The sequence below is a fragment of the Cervus elaphus genome, chromosome 15 (genome assembly GCF_910594005.1).
Source record: "Cervus elaphus chromosome 15, mCerEla1.1, whole genome shotgun sequence".
Lineage (NCBI taxonomy): Eukaryota > Metazoa > Chordata > Mammalia > Artiodactyla > Cervidae > Cervus > Cervus elaphus.
In genome coordinates, this window is record NC_057829.1 from 75,856,094 (window position 1) to 75,881,388 (window position 25,295).

General features: G+C 44.3%; 1 protein-coding gene across 34 annotated transcripts in view; it reads left to right on the top strand.

The window, feature by feature from the left end:
- The first annotated feature begins 17,318 nt into the window (after positions 1–17,318).
- The window catches only part of TCF7L2 (transcription factor 7 like 2), a 199,331-nt gene continuing 191,354 nt past the window's right edge, over positions 17,319–25,295 (top strand). For 5 of the 34 annotated variants that reach the window (XM_043925841.1, XM_043925857.1, XM_043925845.1 and 2 more), the window contains exons 1-3: positions 17,327–18,054; positions 18,347–18,413; positions 18,649–18,773. In XM_043925841.1, the coding sequence (XP_043781776.1) occupies positions 17,866–18,054; positions 18,347–18,413; positions 18,649–18,773 (381 nt within the window). In that variant the 5' untranslated portion in view covers positions 17,327–17,865. Of the gene's footprint in view, positions 18,055–18,346; positions 18,414–18,648; positions 18,774–25,295 lie in introns of all 34 variants that reach the window. The other 29 variants (XM_043925862.1, XM_043925859.1, XM_043925844.1 and 26 more) reach the window with 11 other exon arrangements.

Here is a 25,295-nt window from a genome sequence, read left to right on the forward strand (position 1 = left end):
TGATCAAAAACATTTCAAATTTGATTAAAAAATACAAACCCAAAGATCCAAGCAGGGCAACAAATCCCAAGCACAAGAAACATGAACAAAATTATACTACCAAGGCATATCTTAATAAAATTGATTAAAATCAGTGATAAAAAGAAAACTTTTAAAGCAGCCAGAGATAAAAGACACACTATGCAATAGAAACAAAGACAAAGATGACAGTAGAATTCTTGTCAAGGACAATACACAGCAGAAGACAGTGGAACCAAATCTTTAAAAGTACCAAAACTAAAAAACAAAACAACAACATTAATCTCCACTGGTAACTTGCTGCTGCTGCTGCTAAGTCGCTTCAGTCCTGTCCAACTCTGTGCGACCCCATAGATGGCAGCCCACCAGACTCCCCCATCCCTGGGATTCTCTAGTCAAGAACACTGGAGTGGGTTGCCATTTCCTTCTCCAATGCGTGAAAGTGAAAAGTGAAAGTGAAGTCACTCAGTTGTGTCAGACTCTTAGTGACCCCATGGACTGCAGCCTACCAGGCTCTTCCGTCCATGGGATTTTCCAGGCAAGAGTACTGGAGTGGGGTGCCATTGCCTTCTCCGCCACTGGTAACTTTGTTACTAGTTAATTCTAAGCTGGTAACTTAGAATTCTATTCTCAGCAAAATATATTTCAGAAACAAAAGAGAAATAAAGACCTTTTCTTAGACATACAAAAGTTGGAAGAATTCATCACCAGCATATTACCAGAAAAGTTAAAGGAAGCCCTTCAGGAACAAGGAAATTTCATCTACTCAGTGAGGGATATGCAAACTAAAGCCACAGTGAGATCTCATCTCATATGTAGAATGTCTAAAACGAAGAAGACTAACCATACCAACTGCTGATGAGGAGGTAGAGCAACTGGAACTTTCCTGCACCCCTGGTGGAATGTCAGTGCTACAATGACTTCGGAAAAAAGTTTGGCAGTTTCTTAAGCACCTAAATGCATGCCATTCCATTCTCAGGGTAATCACCCAAGAGATATGAAAATGTTCCCACAGAGACTTATACACTAGTGTTCAACACAGCTTTGTTTCTAATAACCAGGAACTGGAAACACAAGTCCATCAACCAGTGAATGGATACACAATTGGTGTTTTTCCATACAATATAATACTACTGAAGAAAAATAAAAATACCAAGAACAAACTATTGATACACTTAGCAGTATAGATGAATTTCAAAATAATTATGCTGAATAAAAGAAAGCAGATTTTTAAAAGTGGACAGAAGACCCAAATAGACATTTCTCCAAAGATGAATACAGATGGCCAATAGGCACATGAAAAGATGCTCAACGTCACTAATTGTTAGAGAATGCAAATCAGAACTTCACTGAGGCATCACCTCACACCAGTCAGAATGGCCATCATGAAAAAGTCTGCAAATAAAAAATTCTGGAGAGGGTGTGGAGAAAAGGAACCCTCTACACTGTTGGTGAGAATGTAAATTGGTACAGCCATTATGGGGAACAGTAATGGAAATTTCTTAAACTATTTTTTTTTTTTTAAATTTGTGGTATGACTACCTATATGCTATTTTATTAAGGAAAGTCCACTAACTGTGTAATTTATAATTAACGAGTATAAATGTTATTTTAAAGTATTTATAACCATTATATCATGACATGAAAATATGTATGATTTCTAGTAGCATTAAAGCCACAGTTGCCAACACCAAGTAACAAAGCCAAGAAATAGAGAATGTGAGTTTTAGTCATATCATCAGACCCTGTTGATCTGAAGTTTTATTTCCATGCCTTGTCATTGTCTAGTTTTGGTTTGGGAATTAAGATTAGCCTCATAAAGTTGGGTTAGGTGGTTCTTCAACTTTTTCCTCTATTCTGAAAGTCTATTTACCTAACATGGATAATTCATTTGGGCCTAGTAGTTACCTGGAGAATTGTAGATTTTGTTTTTTAATTATACTTTATTATAAATTATTTCTACTACATAAGGAATATAGGCTGGTTGTAACACATGAAATAATTAAGGATATTTAAATAGGGAATTCCCTAGCAGTCTAGTGGTTAGGACTTGGTGCTTTCACGGTTGTGGCATGGGTTCAATCCCTGATTGGGGAAGTAAGATCCGGTAAGCTTAGTGATAAGGCTTTTTTTTCTTTTTTTTTTTTTATAAAAAGGAAGTTTAAATATAAAGTTAATCATTTTTTAAAAAGGGTCACAGCGACTGCTAATAGTCTACAGTCTGTTGCCCACATTTAAAATATAAGAAAATGCTAAATTTCAGTGAGAGTTCAGTAAAGATAAAAATGTAATTTTTTGTCTCAAAATTCATAACCCTCTGAATTATGTTCATATCAAGTTGCTCTAGAAAGCCTTTGGGATCAATCCAGGATAACACACTCAGTCCAGTGTGCAAAGTTATTTCTCAGAAATAGCATTCACCTGCTTTCCCTTCCTTTCCTCAGTGGAACTGACTTATTATAATAGTAACGACAATAGCAACAGTACTAGTGTGCTTCCTCAGAGAGGTGAAGGGGCTGTGTGCACTCTACCCCCTTACTTACTCTCCAGTACGATCTCAAGCCTTCGGTTCCCTCCGCAGAGTCCTCCCTGTGTCTGAGGGGAAAGTGAAAAAGTGTTAGTTCCTCAGTTGTGTCAGACTCTTGGCAATCCCATGGACTATATATAGCCTGCCATCGTCCCTGTAATCCTCCAGGCAAGAACACTGGAGTGGATTGCTGTTCCCTTCTCTAGGGGATCTTCCCAACCTAGGGATCGAACCTCTGGTGTCTCCTGCATTGAAGGCATTTTCTTTACTGTCTGAGCCACAAGGGAAGCATTTCCGTAATAAAGGCCACCTCCAGCTGCTTCTGAAGTGGCGGTTAGTCCTCTGTCTCCTGGAAATTAAATAGAGCAGAGTTAAATAGAACATGGACTTGCTAGAGGCCCCTGGGCTCAGGTAAAGAAAATCTAACAATCTGCTTTGGTTCCAGCACCTTCTATTAAAACGAGCTGTGATCATAGGTGCTGGTGCTCCTGACTCCCTTGTCTCTGAAGGTCTTCCCTGTAGATTTCCGGGTGGGACCTGCTAGCTTTGGAGCGTAGAACGCAATCAACTCAGCCTTCTTCCCCCAACACTGCCCTCAGGAGCCCTAATTCCTTCTAAATTCTTGTATTTGGCCTGCAACAGGGATTGAACCTGTCGTGATCAGTCTGTCCTGGAGGCCTGCCTCCCACCTGTCTCTGGTCTTCATCCAGGCTGCTTTGCTTGCTCTAAGAACACCCTTTGGCCTAGCACCCCTTGGCTTCTCTCCTTACAAGGTTCAGTAAAGGTTCCTTTCTGCCTTTCACTTGGCTATCATAGAAGATTACCACTCTGCCTCAGTATTAAGGCAGAAACAAATAGCAATGTGTCAGAGATTCTTGATAAATTTTCAAGTTTAAAGTGTTCTCAGGAAAATTTCTCAGCCTTTCCTCACTCCTTTAAAATACATTAAGGTAAAACAGATAACTAAAAAGAACCTACTGTATAGCAAAGGGAACTCTGCTCAATATTCTACAATGACCTATATGGGAATAGAACCTAAAAAAGAGCAGTAGTGTTAGTGGCTCAGTCGTGTCCAACTCTTTGTGACCCCATAGACTGTAGTCTGCCGGGCTCCTCTGTCCATGGGCTTCTCCAGGCAAAAATACTGGAGTGGATTGCCATTCCCTTCTCCAGAGGATCTTCCGGACCCAGGGATCGGGTCTTCCTCATTGCAGGCAGATTCTTTACCATCTGAGCAGCAGGGGAAAAAAAAGAGTGGATGTATGTAAATATATAACTGATTCACTTTGTTCTATAGCAGAAACTAACACAACATTGTAAATCAACTATACTCCAATAAAAATTAATTTAAAAATAGAATACATTAAGAACCCGCATTTGCATTTCGATTCTGTGGCTCTGACCCCACACACACACTTGGAATCCCCCATCTGTTTAGATAAGAACTGTTTGTCCCGGAGGACAGCATCATTTGAGTACTTCAGGTTCTCCCCTGGAGGGAGTGACTGGTGCAGTAAGCTGGAGGGAGACTCTATCAGGAAAATTAGGGAGTAAGTTCCCTTCTTCCACAGTGTCTAAACTCCAGCTCTCACAGAAATTGTGATGGGCCTGGGTGGAACAATAGTTCATGTTGTTGGAGGTCAATATTAGAGGCTGGAGCTCCCTGGAGAAGGTGGGGTGTTCTAATTAAAGTAGTCAAAGGCATGAAGAACCAGATAATGAGCCGTAATGTCCCAAGAGGGTCCTGGACCCAGTGGGAAATCAAGATTATTTGAGGCATCCCAAGAAAGGAGGCTTGCCTGGGCCAACAGGAGGGCCCAGGAACCAGAAGAGCATTCTGGATGATTACTGGGAATAAGGTAGAAGAGTCTTAAAGAGTCCAAGGTAGAAGGGTAGTGGGCTAAGCCTTATTTTAAGGTCTACATTCTGGACCAACATTAGGTCTCTGAAGGACACTGGAATTGAGGTTGAGGTTGAGGTTGCTGTTCCTTTAAGGATCCGCACCACCCTCTCCTGCCTCAGGAGTTGGTGTTAGCTGGGTATTAGCTATGTAACTGATGGCTGATGGGAAGAGCTAGTGAGTCCAGCAAAGTAAACAGTTATGATATGATCAGGTACCACAAACATCTTTCATAATTTATTACTTGTCCTGTTATCAACATGTCAGCTGCCCCAGGCTCTTTTGAGCCACTCCAAGTGACTGGACAATCCATCTTTGCTACCACTGAATTGGCTAGAATGTAGGCTCTTACTTGGCGCAGGGACCTGCAACAGACAAATGATCCAGGTTTCATCTCTGTCTTTGAACGTCCAATCAGAGCTGCCCCGAAGGGAGAGCACTCTCGTGAGCATGCTTGCCAGCTCCCTGCGCAGACTCTGAAGGACAGGCAGGAAACCCCAGCCATAGAAGCAAATCTAAGTGGAATTTGCCCCTGAAAGGAACTGTGGAGACACTGTGAGTGTCTCCACTGTGGGCTCTATGTGGACCTAGGCAGACCACATGGAGCAAGACACTACACTGTGAACTAGGAGGAGATGACCATCATGCTGAATTCAAGTGTTAAATTCTTAGGATCTAGCACAATTCCTCAGCACATAGGAAGATGCTTATAATGATTGGAGTGAATAAAACTATCTCATGGTGATATTAGCAATCATGAATGTAGATTCTATAGGATTATGATGTTGAGAAATAATTTAAAATTTAATAGAAATTGTGAGGTGAGCAGAAGTAATGCAGCTTAGATTAGGAGTAGGCCTTCCTACTTGGTAAGATTATCAGGCCACCTGGATACAACCAATTAGCCAATTAGGACCAATTAGCTTTCACTTAATACTGACCGCTGTTTGCCAATTAGGAAATTAGGAAAGGGGCGGAAACCCCCAGGAAAGTCCCGCGCGCGCGAAAGTATTGACCAATGAAATTGCTTTGCAAACGTGTAACCAATCCGCTTCTCACCCTATAAATTTGTGTAACAGCTTGGGCTCGGGGCTCTTTGAGCCGCACCACTGCGTTGGTTGCGGGCGGAGAGTCCTGGCTCGAGTCAGTAATAAACTTCCCTTCCAGCGAGTTGCATTGTCTTGGAAGCCTTCTCTCTTCCAGCTCGGGGATTCAGACATCGGGCATAACAGAAATGTACAGGGAATTCTTTGGTGGTCCAGTGGTTAGGACTCTATGTTTTCACTGCCAAGAGCATGGGTTCGATCCTGCTCGGGAAATTAAGATCTTGCAAGCTGTGGGGTGTGACCCAAAAAAAGAAAGAGAGAGAAAAGAAATATGTCATATATACCATAGACAAAGAAACAAGGCCAGTAGCGCTAGATGTTAAAAAATAAACGAAAATACGTCTAAAAGGCAACACAGGAGGATATTACTGTGACCCTGGAGTAATTCAAGATTTCTTAACATACACAAAAGCAATAATCATAAAGGTTAAAAAATTCTGTTCATCAAAATGTACCATTATGAGCATGAACAGGCCAGCCACAGAGAGGGAGAAGCTATCTGCAAAACCTATGTCTGACAAAGAATTTATACCTAGAACATGTAAAGAATTCTTATAAATCAATTGGAAAAAGATAGACAAATCATTTTTTAATGGGCAAAAGGCTTAAACAGGCACTTTCCTAAAGAGAACATCTAAGTAATCAATAAGCATGTGAAGATGCTCAACAGCATTAGTCATCAGGAAAATGTGAATTTCCCTATATACTCACCATAAAATGGGGGAAACTGACATAGCAGGTGAAGCAACAGAAATTCTTTGCTCATTCTGGAATAAACTGGTTCAACAGTTTTGGAGAGATTTGGTTTTATCTACTAATGCTGAACATATATATACCCTGATGTCATAGGAAATTTACATCTAGTAATATACCCAATGGGGATGCATGCAGATACTAACAGGAAGGCATATACAAGAATAAAGTTTATAGTAGCTCTGTTTGTCTTGGCTAAAAGTAAGGTTCCTCTATAGTAGAGTGGATAAATAAATTCATATTCATTGTATATGTATATATTTATAATATACAATGACTAAACTTGTACTCATTGTATATTATAAATGTATATTCCATTGTATACAGTGGGATACTATATAGTAATGAAAATGAACCACTGCTAACATTATTGAATCTCTTGGGTATAATGTCAAGCAAAAGAATCCTGAATCAAAAGAGTACAATAAGATATGGTTCCACTTCTCTGACAAGAATAGGCAAAACTACTCTAGTGTCATAGAATTCAGGTCAATGGTTGTTTTCGGGGTAGGATTGCTAGATAAAATACAGGCCACTTAGTTAAATTTGAATTTCAGATTAGCAGCTACTTATTTATTATAAGTATGTCCTAAGCAGTATTTTTTATTTACTAAATCTGGTAGTCCTACTTTAGGGAGTTGGGATCTTGACTTTGGAGGGCACACAAAGATTGCTTCTGTTGTTTTAGTAATCAGTTCAGTTCAGTTACTCAGTCATGTCCGATTCTTTGTGACTCCGTGGACTGCAGCACGCCAGGCTTCCCTGCCCATCACCAACTCCTGGAGCTTGCTCAAACTCATGTCTATGGAGTCGGTGATGCCATCCAGCCATCTCATCCTCTGTTGTCCCCTTCTCCTCCAGCCTTCAATCTTTCCCAGCATCAGGGTCTTTTTCAATGAGTCAGTTCTTCCCATCAGGTGGCCAAAGGATTGGAGTTTCAGCTTCAGCATCAGTCCTTCCAATGAATATTCAGGACTGATTCCTTTAGGATGGACTGGTTGGATCTCCTTGCACTCCAAGGGAGTCTCAAGAGTCTTCTCCAACACCACAGTTCAAAAGCATCTATTATCTTGATGTAGATGGGAGTTACAAGGGTGTGTCCACGTCTAAACATTTATCAGGGTGAATGTTTAAGATTTTTGTACTTTGTTATATGAATATTATACCTCAACAAAAAGTTTTAATGGTTTTAATAGAAAGGCAGAGCGATTATGAAGAGTCAGGAGTCCTGACTCTAGAGTCCAATCCGAGCGATTGACTCTAGTGTTTCCCAGTCTCAGTTTTTTTCATCTGTAAAATGGAAATAGTTTTAACAAGAGCTACTTCTACTAATTTCATTTTATGCAAAAGGAAACAAAAGCGTAGGGAAGTGAAATACTGTGTTGGAGGCAACCCAGCTGGTGAGTGACATTGACAGGTTCACGGCCATCATTCTAGAACTACACCCTACTGCATGCTTTTGGAAAGAGCTTCTAAAACGTAAAACTCAACCAATGTAAGACTGTAATTATGATTTTTTAAAACATTTGAATAATTTTTGTTTTTAGTTTTATTGGAGTATAGTTGATTTACAATATTGTGATAGTTTCAGTGTACAGCAAAGTGATTCAGTTCTACATATACATATACTCATTCTTTTTAGATTCTTTTCCCACATAGGTTGTCACAGAACATTGAATAGATTTCCCTGTGCTGTACAGTAGGTTCTTGCTGGTGATCTATCTTATACATCATGGTAGTGTGTGTGTTCATCCCAAACTCCTGATTTATCCCTCTCCCCTACTTATGATTATTTTGGACGGGAAATTTTTAAATTCTATTTTTAGCTAGAGGATGATTGTTTTATAATATTCTGCTGGTTTCTGCCATACATCAACAAGAATCAGCCATGGGTATATCTATGTCCCCTCCCTCCTGAACCTCCCTCCCACCTTCCACTCCATCCCACCCCTCTAGGTTGTTGGACAGGGAATTTTAAATAGAAAGTTTAGAGAGAATTTGTAAAATACATAAGTGTGAGTGCATTTTGGAGAGAGACTAAACCTAGCTTCGGATGGGCAAAGTGGTCTCTGACGCCCTCCCCTAAGGAGGAAAAGAGCTAGGAGGGCCCCTCATCTACAGGAGATGCTCTGACCCAGAGTGGCTGGTGGTCACCTTGACGAGACCGAACTGCTCAAGTCCTCAGAGCTGGAATTCTTCTCTTCCCTTTTGATCTAGCTTCTTCCTTTATTTTTTCTTACCTCCAGGCAAACCACTTCTCCTGGGGCCCAGGGTGGAAGGGTGGCTGGCCTCCCTCACCAGGGAGCTCACTATTGTTTAATTAGTACTTGTAAAGGACTGTGTATTATTAAATTACTAGATGATTGAGATGAAGCCTTGAGGGTTTTCAAAATCTGTCCTTCCGCTCTCCTTAAATAGGTTGGAGGGACTTGCCTGGAGGGACAGAGAAAAGAGGTTGCTTGGGAACTGTCTTGTGGTGGGGCTGCCCCTTCTCCAAGGGTGGAACCACAAAGAGACCCTAAAGAGTTTCCTGCAACTGCTTGGCTTGTCTTTGGTGCTTGAAAGCCACCATTCCAGATGTGTTTGTTTTGAACTTAGGAATCTTTTCATTTTATAATGCAGCAACTCTCAAAAAGAGTAACTAGAAGAGGCAGAAAAACAGTGATAAGAGCTAAAATGTACTGAGCCCTCCGATGGAGGGTGAAAGAGGAGAGTGAAAAAGTTGGCTTAAATCTCAACATTCAAAAAGCTAAGATCATGGCATCTGGTCCCATCACTTCATGGCAAATAGATGGGGAAAAAGTGAAACAGTGACAGATTTTATTTTCTTGGGCTCCAAAATCACTGTGGATGGTGACTGCAGCCATGAAATTAAAAGACACTTGCTCCTCGGAAGAAAAGCTATGACAAACCTAGACAGCATATTAAAAAGCAGAGACATCACTGTGCCGACAAAGGTCCATCTAGTCAAAGCTATGGTTTTTCCAGTAGTCATGTGCAGATGTGAGAATTGGACCAGAAAGAAGGTTGAGCACTGAAGAATTGATGCTTTTGAATTATAGTGCTGGAGAAGACTGTTGAGAGTGCCTTGGACAGCAAGGAGATCAAACCAGTCAATCCTAAAGGAAATCAACCCTGAATATTCATTGGAAGGACTGATGCTGAAGCTCCAATACTTTGGCCACCTGATAAGAAGAGCCAACTCATTGGAAATAACCCTGATGCCCGGAAGGGCTAAGGGTAGGAGGAGAAGAAGGCAATAGAGAATGAGATGCTTGGATGGCATCACCAATTCAATGGACATGAGTTTGAGCAAACTCTGGGAGATAGTGAAGGACAGGGAAGCCTGGTGCGCTGTAGTCCATGGGGTCACAAACAGTGGTACACAATTTAATGACTGAACAACTCTCATGGTACCAGGACTGGGCTAAATCCTGGCAATTTATCTCCATCTGAAGAAGGTGGGCAAGAAAGGAAATCTGCCCAGTTGAAAGCTTCTGTGATCAAGGTAACTGTACATGCTATTTCATTGAATCCTCACCAGTTAGATGCAGATATTATGCCCCCATTTCATAGATGAGTAAATAATGTAAGAATGGTTTATGCAGTTGTCTAGGTCACATATTCATATGTGACAGAGCCAAAATTTGAATACTTCTGGTGAGACCAAGATGCCCCCTTATGCAAGGTGCAGGGTCTCACCAGAGAGTGGAGGCGGTTTGAAGAAACACCCCAGACCATACTGATACAGGTCCTGATTAGCTGGTGGAAGAGGGGATGGCATCCCCCGTCAGCAGTTCGAGAACTGACTTGCTAAAATGAGTTTATCATATTCCTTTCAGAGAGGGGGTTCACAGTAAAACAGTGGTTGCCCAGTGGGGATGATTTTGTTTCCCCTTCAACCTGAAAAAGGGGACATATGGCAATTTCTGGAGATGTTTTTTCCCACCACGATGTGGTAGCGGGTTTCCACTGTCAACTCGTGGGTGGAGATCAAGGATGCTGATCAGTGCCCAGCAGCACACAGGCCTGCTCTCCACAACAAAGATGTATCAGATGTGATGTGAGCAACAGCTACCTTGAAACATTTCCAATTCGAGCAAGGAGGGGTGGGAATGAAAAAGAGAAGGAAAGTCTGAAGCATTTATTTCTTAAAATAGAAAGAAGAGCATTATCTCTCTTTCTAATGATGCAAATAACCCGTGCCCAGTTGTTAAAACCAAACAAACCCAAACGATACCCAAGAGTATAGAAAGGTATAAAAGTATAACTAAAAATTACCCCCATTTCTAACATTTAGGGGGGAAAAAGTGCTGTTGACATTTTGGAGCACATCCTTTCCAATATTTTTAAAGAACAATTATACTTAAGAAAAAAAAGAACTCTATAATACATGCTGTTTTGTAGCCAGCAATAAAATGACATGAACAGCCAGATCACATTAGAAAAATGCTTCTTGTCAAGAGGGGTATGTGAGTTGCCTTCAAAGAAGAAAAGACTATAACACAGCAGTATCAGATCCTTCCCTCAGATATGCCTCATCTGGCTTCCAGATTGTCAACACTTTTGCTGCTGGGGGGTGGGGGTGGCCAGTAAAGCCTGGTGGGATTAGGAGGGTCTCACAGGCCCTTATACACTAGCACTCACATAAACAGAGTCCTTTGCTGGGTGGGATGGAGGAATGTGCTTGCTTGTTCTGCATACAGACTGTCAAGAACCTGGACCATCTCTAGGTGTGGGACAATGTGTCTAAGAATGCAGGCCTAGAGAAAGACTACATTTCCACGAGAGGCATTTCTGGGAGGGGTACTGTGCTTCTTATGGGGTTTTGGGGTCATTATAATCTCTCCCTCTCGGCATCTTGGAACCTTTAAGAAATAACGATTAATGCCTTCACTCCTGCGCTAGGTATTTACAGCGTGCCCTCAGGCCACCAACAGACCGAGTTTGCTCGATGACTCGCTGGAAGCCTTGCTCCTTGTTTCTGGCTGCAGGCTGTTGTCTGTATGCAATCCACACTCCAGACCCGGAACTCATCATTCATCCTTCTTCCCTTTCCCTATCAAAATGAGTGTTTCATTAGGAAATATAATCCACAAATATCATTGGAATGCGCAGAAGCAATTGGCATTTTTGCCAGGCAGGGGGAAGCTGATTCTAACCCAGTCTCAAATGATTTGATCAACATAGATTTAGACCTTCCTCTGTGCTTCGCTGGTGGCTCAGAGGTAAAGAATCTGCCTGCAATGCCTGAGACCTGGGTTCGATCCCTAGGTCGGGAAAATCCCCTGGAGAAGGAAATGGCAATCCATAGGAGTATTCTTGCCTGGAGAATTCCATGGACACAGGAGCCTGGCAGGCTATAGTCCATGGGATTGCAGAGTCAGACATGACTGAGCGACTAACACTTTCACTTTCTTTCAAGGACAGGCTGGGGCTTAAAGCTGCTCTAGATTCCTGGGGGTCCAGGTCTGAAATCTTCACACCCTGGTCCTGGGTGTCTCCTTGAATCCTCCTCCATCCCACAATGCTTTTGGCCAGAAGCAGGTGTGTTAGCCCACACCTAGATACATTACAAGGGGAACAATGGTATGGTCCTCTCCTGAAATTTCACCTGCTCTGTCCCTTGAATAGATGTAAACCACCTTAAGAGATTGCTCAATGCTGGTGGACACAGTCCTTGCCTCAAGTTAAAGTACCTATGTCTTTGGGGGAGGTGATTTGGTATCCATGACATCTCTGAACAGAACAACGGGTTTGAGTGGGCAAGGATGTTCCCTGAAAATGGATGGGGTCACTGAAGCTTTTTTTTTTTTTTTTAAAAAAACAAAACAGGAAAGGAAAGAAAAGAAAACCTCAGGCATTTTAATATGTTAAATACACACTCAATTATTAATTCTAAAGACTTCTACACATCAACCTAGATGAAACTTTTTTCACCTCTTTCTTGCCTTTTTCCCCCTTCTCAGAAACATTTAGACCTACCCTATGGCAATGACTATCAGGCAGTCTCTGCCCTGTATATCAGGGTAGCACAAATAATTCAGCATAAAGAAGCTCGGTTCCTGTAGCTTGGCATTAGGATAAGTATATCTTAAGAAAGTTCTTATGCAGACTTGGCTTCAGGCAATAAAACGTCATAGACGTATAACTGTAGCAAGCGAAATTTCTAGGGAGCAAATTAGGCTGAAAACATCTTCTAGAGACAGCTAGAAAGGAAAAGTACACCACCCCCAAATAAGGCAAGTAATGCAGTAAATGTTTCATTTATTGGCCTTCTTCCATTACTATTAGGGTTAAAAGACATCTTGTCAATAAGAAAGGTATATTTATGGAGGACTGATGCCTTTCAAAAGGCTTCTCCTGTCACAAATGCCTATAGCGGTAGTGATCAGCTTATGAAGGCAGGTGATGAAACCCTGTACAAATGCATACGTCTTCCCATTAACCCTTGGATCATCAGGCATTATTGTCACTTTATTACCTGGACCTGTCATTAGCTGAAGCAAGGTGATCAAACCAAATGCTTCAGAATAGTGCCCAAAACAGAACAGTGTTCCTCAGGGTTTCAAAAAGAGGGTGTGTGCCTCTCTGAGTCCCTTGATAGAATCGTGTGTGTGTGTGTGTGGGGGGGGCGTTGAATAAAAGGTTGCCTGTGAAGTGGGCCCTTTTTAAAAAATATTTTTATTTAATTAATTAATTTATTTATGGTTGTGCTGGGTCTTTGCTGCTGCACAGGCTTTCATCCAGTTGCGATGAGTGGGGATTACTCTCTAGTTGCGGTGCTCGGGCTTCTTACTGCGGTGTCTTCTCTTGTTGCCTAGCACATGCTCTAGGATGCATGGGTTTCAGTAGTTGTGGTTCCTGGGAGTCTTGGCACAGGCTTAATAATTGTGGTGCCTGGGCTTAGCTGCTCTGTGGCATGCGGGATCTTCCCGGACCAGGGATCGAACTCATGTCTCCTGCATTGGCAGGCAGGCTCCTCACCACTGAGCCACCAGGGAAGCCTGAAGTGGGCCCTGTTTGCCTACCTCTTCCTCTCACTAACATTGAAAACTCTCAGGTGTCCAATTTTTAGTATTCCTAGGTTGGCTAAAGGAGTAGCTTTCCTCAAGATCCAATAAGGAACCATTACCCACACAGAACAGAAAGCAAACAGAAAATATCACAGTGGAATCAGGACTTTGGCTTCTAAACATTTCCCCATTTTATAGCTTCCTTATGTTTTCAGATTCTTTTTTTGGCTTCCCTCAGTCAGCACACTCCCTGCAAAGATAAGTCCAACACAGTGGGTAACAGATCATCCATCTTGGAACCTTGATATTTAAAGAAAAATCACACAGCACTCACACACACACATGTATGCAACACCATCAAGGTTTAATTACTAGAATCTTACCAATCGACTGGGGAAGCTGAGTATGGTTGGTGACATGTATTCTCTACTTCTGGTGGAATCTAAGCAGACTATCCTTGTTTTTCCTAAATTCTAAAGCCAAACTTCCAACACAGTTTGTTCTTTTTGTTGGTATGCTGGTGAGCCTCTCAGCATAATGGGGGTATAGGCTGAAAGTATGAAATCATAGACTTTCTGAATGTTAGAACGGACCTAAGAAAATATCCAGTCCAACCACTTCACTGGTCAGGTGAGACAAGACAAAGGGGCCATAGGTAACAAGGCCAATGGCCAGCCTGCTTCCGCCATTTCCCTTCAAGCACAGTCCCATATTTCAGAGGACACTTACCACTCTGCCATAACAACCCCCAGTAGAGAACTGATGCCTGAAAAGTGATATATATATAAACTGAAACTTCCTTTCACATTCTCTGATAGGGATGAACAAGGAAGAACCCATGGGAGAGGTAAACCATTTAATTTCTGAGGTTAAAATGCAGATTACTAATAGCAACACAGGTCCACAGAGATTTAACAGAGGGATGGTTGAAGGGGAGAAGAAAAGAGAAGTGAAGAAGCCAAAAGACATTGAATGGGGAGGAGGAGGAAGAAACGAGGGCAGAGGGGCCGTCTACTTACAGCTCAGGACTTGGGCTGGCCCTGGGAAAGGGCTCTGAGGGAAGAAGTCCCAGCTTCTTACATGCAAAACTCCTTGGCTCAGGCTAAAGTCAGAACTGCTCTGGTTTCCTCCCCATGTTTAGAACCCCTGCTATTTGGGCAGAACTCTTGGTTCTTTAAACTAAGAGTCAGTCATCAGTATCTAGAGAGAGAAGTAGCCTCAACACCTGGATACAGCCAGCGGTTGTTTAAAATTTCACAGCAAATCTACAAACGACACGTCTACATTGTAGGCCAACCGGACCTTTCTTTTAAATACTATATTACCTTGCTTTTTGCTGATTTTAATTTCACACCCTCCCCCATTTCTCCCCTATCCCCCCAGATTACCTAAAACCCTTTCGGAGACTCAGGGGTAATTGATGCTCTGAGATCTTCCTGGTCTCAAGTCTTTCTATGGCACAAAGCAACACGATTAAATGTGGTGAATGATGGAATAACTCTAAATTTATTAATTGAATCAGAGATGTTAAGAGATTCCTTTCAACGAGAAACATAAGGATATGCCAAAATGGATGAGGTTACTAATCATCCAAAGTCCTTAGTATTAACATATGATAAAAATGCAGGCCAGGACACTAAAAACAGTAAGTACATTCGTTAAAATTTCAATTTGGTATATTTATGACCTTTTATTATCCAGGTAAGTCCTATAAAGGACATAGAAGACCTCAGTATCCAATTTAATTCAGATCAGGGTTGGAGTAAAATAAAAGAACCATTGCACTGGAGAAATTGCCATAAAATTGAGTTACTGTAAATGTGTTCTCATTTAAGTAAATAAGGCCTTAAAACAGGCCTTAGGAAAGTCTACACTGTACACAGACAGATTCAGGCACACCAAGTATACAGGTGACAATTAGCAAGTGTGAAAAGCTATGGCCATTCGATAAATGCGTAAATCTAAAGGCAACCAGGTGAAAAGACCTAAAAAAAAGGAAACTGTTAAATCCATTTGTACATGGATTTAACAGTGAAGCATTTCATTCTTCATGTTTTTACTTGGTGTCTTAAAATAATCCCCTTTCTGTCTCCACTCACCCTCTTAGAAACTGTGCCCGCCTTATTTATTTATGAAGTCTGAAGGTTAGTCCTACCTGCTGAGACTAATTAGCCCTGTGCTTTGTATCCTATGCAATCCTGTCTGATTAAATGTACACATTTGTTTTACTTCTTTTCAGGCTCCTTCTCACTCTACTTGTGATTTTCTGATTAATATTAAAGTTGGGAGTTACTGTGATTCTCCTCCATAGCCTCCCCCTGCCCCGCCACATTTTTATTTTGCCCACATCTTGCTCTTTAGTGTGCAAATGTGGTTATGAATTTTTTCCAGTGCAGGGGAATTCATTGGCCTTGTCAATCTTGGTATCATTATTTTTAGTAGTCTTCTTTCTGAGACCTTAGCCTATAAAACAGTTTTGCTGAAAAGCGAAACTCTCTAAATATTACATGGTAAATTGGCTTTCTTTTGGAAAGCTTAGGTGCTGATGGGCCAGCTGAAAAGCAGGTGAGATGTGTTTTTAGGGGATGGGTGAAATAGTTTAGTACATCTCCGACTCTAGACCAACACTGTTCCTAAAAGAAAATTTGCTAATTCCCTATTGATTTCTTTTTTTTTTCCTGGTTCTCTTTGTCCCCTTTCCTGTTGCAGATTCCAGTTCACTTCTCACTGGATATTTGCAAGAAAATGAGTGTTGTTGCTCCATTTTCTAGAACACTGTGTTTTGGGACCCAGGCCTTTTCCCCTTTAACATAATTTTCTTCCCCATTTTGTAGCATATCAATCTGCTCCCCAGGAGAGAGCCTAAAAATCAACAAATACCTGCCTCAAACCTCAGGTTTTCCATCTCCTCCCTGAGGCCTTCTAGCATCAGCTGGGTTAGCAATTTCCTGCCAGAACCATCTACATCTTGATTATTTGGTCAGTCTTTGGGGGATTTCATTTCAGATCTCCTTCCAGAAAGACTCCAGTACCACTGATCCCTGGGGTTGGTGAACTTTCAGTTTTATTTTCCCTGGCGGCGTTAACGCCCAAACTTTTCACCTCTAAAGTCAGAAAGGACTTTGAATCCTAGCTGATATCCTACCACCTCTAAGGTCAGTTTAAAAAAAAAAAGAACAACATTCTACATTGAAAAGAATCAACAAGAATCATGTATTTTTCCTTAAGGATATTTTTAATGCCCCTGACAAACACTACAGTATTTGATTGTTTTTTGGGTAAAAAGTCATCTTGGCATATTTATTCTAGTAAAGACTTACGATTTAACGAAATGATTCACTATTAATAAACAAAAAAGGGGAGGGAAGACCTCGTGGGTTAATAGTTTCTTTCACTGCAGATGACCAGGAACTTTGCCCAGCCCTCCACTTCCCCAAGCTCTCTGAGAGTGGAGGGTTGATCTCTCTTTTTGACCACTTCTGTTACATCCCGCCCAAGGGTGGCTGATTTCATTGCTGGCTTAACCACTAAACCCCTACCTCCCACCCTTTCCCCAATACTCTCCTCCTTTTCTCCTTCCTTAAGACTTATTTCTAATATTTCTAAAGTGCACTTTTTCTGGGCCTCTCCCCATCCCCGCCCCCCAAGTGGGCTTTCCTTCCGCCTTCCTCGACTCGGATTCCTGACGCGATCGCCACCCACCCCCCCTTCCCCTCCTCTCCTACTCCGCATTGTCTTTTCTGAAGCCGCCCCCCACCCGGAGCGAGTCCCCGTTCCCTCGCCCAGACTCCGGGGCTCGCACACACTCAGCGCAGGCCTCTCCCCTTGCACACTCCTCCCTCCGTCTCTCCCCCCCTCTTCCCCCGCCCCTCTCTTCCTCCTCCTTCCCTCCCTCCTCCCTCTCCCGGCGCCCGAAAGGATCATTGTTAGCCGCCCCCGCCCCGCCCACCCCGGCTGTTTATTTATGCAGACGTCACCGGGCCGGGCCCGCCCCCCGGCATCTCATTAAGCGAGTGTGTTCCTCTCGCCCTGTCAATAATCTCCGCTCCCAGACTACTCCGTTCCTCCGGATTTCGATCCCCCTTTTTCTATCTGTCAATCAGCGCCGCCTTTGAACTGAAAAGCTCTCAGTCTAACTTCAACTCACTCAAATCCGAGCGGCACGAGCTCCTCCTGTATCTTCGGCTTCCCCCCCCTTTGCTCTTTATATCTGACTTCTTGTTGTTGTTGGTGTGTTTTTTTTTACCCCCCCTTTTTTTTATTTATTATTTTTTTGCACATTGATCGGATCCTTGGGAACGAGAGAAAAAAGAAACCCAAACTCACGCGTGCAGAAGATCTCCCCCCCCTTCCCCTCCCCTCCTCCCTCTTTCCCCTCCCCAGGAGAAAAAGACCCCAAAGCAGAAAAAAAGTTCACCTTGGACTCGTCTTTTTCTTGCAATTTTTTTTTGGGGGGGCAAAACTTTTTGGGGTTTTTTTTTTTTTTTTTGGCTTTTCTTCCTACTTCATTTTTCTTCCAAAATTGCTGCTGGTGGGTGAAAAAAAATGCCGCAGCTGAACGGCGGTGGAGGAGATGACCTAGGCGCCAACGACGAACTGATTTCCTTCAAAGACGAGGGCGAGCAGGAGGAGAAGAGCTCCGAAAACTCCTCGGCGGAGAGGGATTTAGCTGATGTCAAATCGTCTCTAGTCAATGAATCAGAAACGAATCAAAACAGCTCCTCCGATTCCGAGGTAGGAAAAGCCCCTCGGGCTGGTGGGGTTCTTAATCTATTTCCTGGGCTTGGCAAATGTGGCTGAGAGGGGAGAAATCGGGGCTGGGGGCGGCGGCGGGGCGCCGCGGGGCCAGGCGGGCGGCGTGTGCTTGTGGGGCCACTATTGCAAAAACTTGTAACCCTGTTTTTTTTTTCTTTCCCCCTCACCCCAAACCCCCCACCTCGCTGATCCTTTTTCTCCCCCCCCTTCTCCCCCCCACCTCTGCGTGGCGTTTGCCCCTCGCCCTCCCCACCTCCACCCCTCCGGGAAGGCGGAAAGACGGCCTCCGCCTCGCTCCGAAAGTTTCCGAGATAAATCCCGGGAAAGTTTGGAAGAAGGTGAGTACGCCCCCGCGCTGCCCCGCAGCCGCCCGGAGCTGCCCCCCCCCCGCCCCCCACCCCGGGGCCCGCCGCCCCGCGCGCCCGGGCCCCGCGCCCCGCTCGGCCCGGCCGTGTGCTGGTCCGGCCCCGGGCGCCCCCGGCCACTTGGGGCACTTTTCTAAAAAGTTTCTCCTCGCTCTCTCCCGCTCCGCGCGGCCGCCGCCGCCGTCCCCTCGCCGCCCCGCCATGTTAGCGGCCAAGAGGCAAGATGGAGGGCTCTTTAAGGGGCCACCGTATCCCGGCTACCCCTTCATCATGATCCCCGACCTGACGAGCCCCTACCTCCCCAACGGATCGCTCTCGCCCACCGCCCGAACTGTAAGTGCCTCCGCGCCCGGCCCCCCGCCCGCAGCCTGCCCGCCCGGCCCCGCATGCGGCCCCTGCCCTGCCCCCTCCCTCCTCTCCCTCCCCTTCCTCCCCCTCCCCCCTCCCCGCCTCCTCCCCTCCCCGCCTCCCCTCCCCCGCTCGTGGCCCAGCAGCCCGAAACTCTCCAAACTTTTCTGCCTTTTGTGGACTGGGATGTGTTTGCACTTCGCCATGTTCTTGCTTTCAGTTTGTTGCCTCGTGATGTTGGGGAGACTTTGCTTTCCAAGCAGGGCTCTGCTGGGGTGGTGGTGGTGGGGGGGAAATGAGAAGAACTTTTTTCTTTTTTTTTTCCTCCTGCGCTCTGATTGCCCCCGCCCCCTTTGGTGGTGGTGTTTGTTTCTTCACCCTGGGAAGATGACTGTGTGGCTCTTTCTTTTCTCCCTCTCCCTCTCTCTTCCTTCCCTCTTCTGTGGCGTCTTGGGCTTCCCCCGGTTAACCCCTTGGCTGCCGCGGCCGGGGACGGAGTGACTGGGCTGCGCCCGACGCGCGGTGGTAGAGAGCGGATTGTCCCTCCGGGCGTTTGGACTTGAGAACTAGCGGGCGCGCGGAGCCCGGGGCCTTGGAGAAGCGCCTCGGCTTTCTCTCTCGGCCGCTGATTTGTTTAGCTTTCTAGTGGCGTTGGCTGGTTCTCAGCCCTCCTCCCCTTTTCCCCTTGGAAGGTCACGCTTCCTAGACGGGTTCCACTGGAAACTTTGGGGGGCTCCGGGCTTCCTTTTCTGGGGGCCACCCCGCAGGGCCGCGAGCGCCCTGGGCGCCGTGGCTTGGCTCGGCGGCGTGGCGCGCTGGCTGCCGGCTCTCCTGGGCCGCGCGGGGTGGAGAGGCCCCTGTCGCTGCGGTTCTCGGGTTGTGTGCAGCCGGGATGGCCTCCTCCGGGCGGACTTGATGTATTTCTAGGGAATTTGGTGCTTTGGGGTTATATAGCGGGGTCTGCGCTCTCCAGCTTTAGCGAAGGCCCTCAGCGGGCCCAAGGGGGGTAGAGACCAGGGTGTGCGGGGGCCCAAGGGTGTAGAGAGGCTGAGGGAGGCCCAGGGCGCCTGTCCTTCTAGGGAGTGGGCTGCTAATCGCAGGCCACCCAACTTTGAGGGCCCCAGGGCGGAGCGGGGTGCCAGGCTCTGGGGGGCGCTTTCCGCAGCTTGCGCCCGGAGCCCACCCCTGACATTTGTTAATAAGGCTCACCCCCTTCCCCGACCGACCTCTGCCCCCTGCCCTCGCCCTGAACCCCTTCCCCCCATCCCACCCTCCTCTTAAAAGCGTGGATCCCGAATCTCTAGACGCGATCTCTAAACGTTTGTGCCCGGCTTCTCAATTGTTATTTTGCACCTTCTCTGGCTTAGTCCCCCTACCTCTTATTTACACACACACTACTTTTGTCTTTTTCTTTTTCGGTAACTCGAGCTATCAATTTGAAATAGGGCACTCACTGTTGAGCAGCCGTGGATTCGGTGCTAATGGCCGAGGGCTTGCCGGACGGGAGTCGATCCGATCTACAAGTGTTTTTAAGCATTAAAATATTAACTATCAGGTTTGACTTGTTTTTTGGGGCCCCGGCAAAAAAAAGGCCAAGGGCATGGTAGATCGGTCATTTTTTTACGGCAAGGAAAAAGAAATAATTATAGCCCCCCGCCCTCCCTTGCGCCCAGGCTTCTGCAGGCTTGGAAAGCTGGGAGACCGTTTCAGCCCGACCTCCTCTTACATGGCCAGCGCTGTCTGGAGGCAGGGGCCGGTCTGTGGGGTTGCGGCTGGAGGCGAAACACAGTCCGGCTACGTTGTATTTTTCCTGGGAGCTCGTGGGCATCTTGAACCGGAGAGTTTGTGTAATGACCAAGCTGACCAAGCGACATTCCAAAGTAACCCTGAGAATTTCTTCCTCTCCTCCCCTCCCCCTACGATGGAAGTCTCTCTGATATTATTTTAAAATCCACTTTGCCATCTGAAAGGCCATATGAATACTGAGCTTTGATGACGGGCTTGCTGGCCCTTCTGGGCTCCTTGCAGACTCCTGTCTGTGACCCTTGGCAGGCTTGCCCCACTGTCTCCCGAAACTCCAACAGTTGTGTTGTGCTGTAATTAGGAAACAGGGAAATTGTTAAAGGCAAATAAATGATTTCCCGGTGCGAAAAGGAAAGCTCCCAACCACCCCGTCCCCTTTGTGGGCATTGTAGGAATACTCGGCGTCTTGTGATTTTAATTGCGGACATAGCGGGTGGCCTGGTGCTGTGACATCAGATTGAGAAGACATTTCTGAACTCAGGAGGCAGTTTTAATATTTGCGTGTCAAACGTCCAACAGACATCTTTTGTGCACACAGGCTATTCCTCCCTCCTATCTGTTACCTGAGTTAGCTGATGTGCTCCAAAATTAAAGTTATTTGTTTAAGCCGGTAAGCAGAGACATGGAAATGAGGCTGAGAGGCTGTTATGTGTCACTCCTGACCTCTTCAATCAGAAGGCCGGCTTGCAATTCCAGATTTGATACAGCTGCCGAAGGAATCTATAGGCAAGATAGCGGTCTTTTCATGCTCATCTGAAATTCTTAGTGCTTCATAGAGTGTGTTTTTTGAGGGCAAGGTGTAAAGACAAATTGGCTCTGTTCTTTACCCGACCCTCCTTGGTGGTGGTGTGTTTTTTTTTTTTTGCTTATTTTGTGTTACTTATGAGTCTACCTGTAAGCAGTTACATCCTTTCAAAAGCAAGCTCTTTGGATTCCTGGTTTCTGCTTTTCTATTTAAGAACGTAAAGAATTAAGGAGTATCATTAAATGGGCTTATGATGAATAATACATTATCTCAAGAATAATGCTTTAATTGCTGGAGACGCCATAAAGCTTGATAGTAATAATTTTATTTTAAAATGACAAAGATTTCTACATCACGTTAATTTAGCCTTTGATACAGTAATAGGAACGGCTTTTAAAAAGATTCAAATACAAAAAAGCATTAAGGCGAGAGGTCTGGTTAAGCATATGGGAGGTGATAGAACTGCAAATATTAGAATTGTGGTAACATTTGTAGATACTAAAGATAAGAATACTGTTTCCGTATTAAAGTTGATAGGAAAAACTAGTTTTACATTTCTTTTTCCCTCCTGCCAAATGAGAATATGGGATTTGGTGGCCGAAATTCCAGTTAGGTTTGAAATTCTTAATTAAGGACTTGGCTATTAGAGCTTTTGCATCTTCTTTGATCCAAAGTTATTTGCTTTTCAGCTGAAACTGTTTGCTACTAGGTTGAACAAATAAATAAGCAGCATCTTGAATTCATTTTTGAACTTGGAATCCAGCATTTAAAGGAAACCAAGAGGGGCCTATTCATTGGGGTTTTATTTAGCTGGGCAGCAACTTCTCTTTCTGCCTGGTGAAAAATGGATGTTTTCTCCTCGCTCAAACAACATAATCCTTTCTAATACAAAAGATTTAGACCTTGGAGTGTGAAGGGTTAATGGTGGTCCTTCCCCGTTGTCCTCCCACCCCCCTCCTTCACCCCTGATTGTTTTGACAACACTTTTCAAAGTGTGACATTCCAAGCCCCTACATAACAATGTAATATTACTGTAATTACACAGGTCATTACATTTTAAATAGAGAACAATAAAATGCTTATCGCCCTGAAAAAGAACAGGTGTTCTTGCCCTTCTTTGGTATTTATGCTAATTGTTTTTCTTCTCCTTGAGAAATATTTATGGCAAACATGTTTAGATTTCAATCTCAAGGCAGCAGTATTAATTCCGTGCTAATCTTTTCTAAGGTTGGGGTTTAATGTCTGCAGTTTGGATTATGGGCTCAACATTCACCCAATAAGTCATATTTTAATGATTATAAATTTAATATGCCAGCACTTCCATAGTTTGTTGAAATGAAAGCCTTCTGAAAACCCCAGAAACAAAACTATGAGGCATTCGGGAGCCTAGAGTGTTTATCTGGAAGAAGTGTTTTTGGAAACTTGACTGCTGAAGGAAAGTAGCTTTCATTGATGCACCCCTATCTGATTGAGAAAAGATTTGGAGAAAAACAATCCCCCGTTCTGGCTGGGAGTTTTCCACCTTGATTTTAATTTTACTGATATGGATTTCATTTAGAGTCCCTGCTGGAAACTGGTCAGCTTTCTGTTTCTTAGCAAGCTGTGAAAAAGTTACAGGAAGGTTTCCGGGGGCTGGCAGATCAAGAATGCTGTTCTGTTAGCAGCTCAGGATAACTGCAGTTCTGCACGCCATTAAAAAAATATTTGCTTTAGAAAACCAGCATTTTAATAGTTGCACCAGAGGCTGTGCTTTTAAAGATTACAGTAGAAGCCTTTCCAGGTTTTGAATGTCTCCTCACATGCCACGAGGTGCCTGTGTGCATACGAAAAGCACCCAGACTTCTTGGTGGAGAAATGTTGGTGCAACTTCTCTTACACAGGCTCAGTGGGTAAACTGGAAGGTATCTAAGAGGATTTTACATTTTGTCAGATGTTTCACAACAGGGGCCCCCGAATCACATTAAAAATGCACTGCAGAGACAGGACAGCTGCAAATTTTTGTGCGGACGCGTGTTTCTGGACCATGACTAAAACTCCGGGGACCTTTTCCCCAGCTGTCTGGAAGTTCTGTGGAAGTTGGTTTATTGGCAGTTAAGTCTGAGACAACCTGGATTTAGCAAAGACTCTCCTACACAGGAAGTAGATGACATTATATTGGGGGAAGGGACTTCAGACAAGGAGTGATTTACTCCTTTTTTTTTTAAAACCGTGGCGTTGCCAAATAAATAAGCACTTTCCAAGGAAGTAGGTGTAAGCTTTTTAGTCTTGGTGAGTGGAATTAGATAATATCTTTAACCGCATTTATAACTGTTTGGAGGTGACACATTTCAGAAGTTTGGAGAAGGAGGGGGGTGAATCAAATTCTTGAGGCTTTTCTTTTTGAAAGGGGTGTGTGATGTGGGCGTCTGAGTTTCTTCTGGGAGTGGATATTGGCAACCGTGTAAGTCAATCTTCAACTCTGACTTATAATTGAGCACATTTGTGAAGGAAATGGTTAATTTTACAACCAAAGGCAAACTCGCACCTCGACAGGTCTGCTGAAAGAAATGTGCCCTAGTCCTTTGCTGGCAAGCACCGCCGGGTCATAAATCCACAGGCTTTATTTACAGCCCATAACACTTATGAATGTTAAGATATTTGACGCCACGTTGGCCTTATAATATTCAAGGTCCGCAGACACTGGCAGTAGCTCAAATTTCTCTCACTAATTATAAGCAATGAGATTGGGGGGGGGGCGGTGGGGACAGCCCATCGCCAAAGCTGCCCTCTCCCCCGCCTCTGACCCCCACCCCTACAATCTGAGCCAACTGAGACAGACACCCCCTCCTCCTTTGGCAGCTGACTTGTACTTTTCCTCCAGGCTATTGTTATACACATTTATAAAGAGCACTTTGAGGAATGGAAATTCAGTGGGGGCTCTGCACGAATGTTTTTCAAAAGCAAAGTTGCTCTAGGTGTTTGCATCTTTTTTCCTTTTCATCTGGTTTATCCCTTTTTCCTTTCTTGACTTTTTCTTTTTTGAGACCCTGTTGTCTATATTGTGCTTATTTCCCAGAATACTTAAAGAAACCTGATATGGGAAGCTGCCCTTCAATTTATATGATGTTTTACTGAGCTGGAAGGGAAAATGCATACATTGCATAGTGCGCTAGTTAACGAGAGGGTTAAGAGAGAAGTGACATGGAGTGAGGAGACTTGATTAAAAGAATTAATAGATGAGAAAAAAAATCCAAGTTTGCTTTGGGAGTGGGAAGGTCATTCATTTGTGAAATGTGCAGTGGCGTCTTGGTGGAGGACACAGAAAAGTAACAGAGAAGGCAGAATAAATACTTGGCTAAGAAAGGTTAGAAAGGTATAAAAAGACGTGACAGAGATTTGGGCTTGACAAAAGTGTCTTGAGTGAAGTTAGGAGTTAGACGTTTCTTAGGAGAGGTGAAAATATCATGACGGGGCGGGGGGGAGTGTGGGGGGATCGTATTAACAACCATATTGATTTGCTCAGTGAAAACTGGTTCCAATCTACTTTTCACCTAAAGAGCTCTATGCAGCAGATAATAACTTCATGTGAGTTACTGTGCAAGAGTCTGGGGATGGGGCATCTGTGGTGAAGACCCCCGATGTGAGAGAGATGGCCAGTTACCCTGCTGATTGTAATTTATTCTTAAAAAAGGAGTGGGCTGTCCGAGTGTGTGTGTGACCACATGGCTGAGGGGGGGTGGGATTCCGAGGTGTGTGGGAAACTGTGGCAAAGAGGGGCGGGGCTGATGGCTCTGTCATTTCTGGCCAGTCCTTCGCTCCATCCAACCCAAACTTAAAGACTGAGGCTGAACGGTTTTATTTTCTAATCAATGGAATGCAGAAACTTACTAGCCCTCTGGGACAGATATGAATCCCTTAGCAGCTCATTACAAAGATGGGACTGTGGGATCTTTGAACGGTTATCAGCCCTGGTGTTCTTT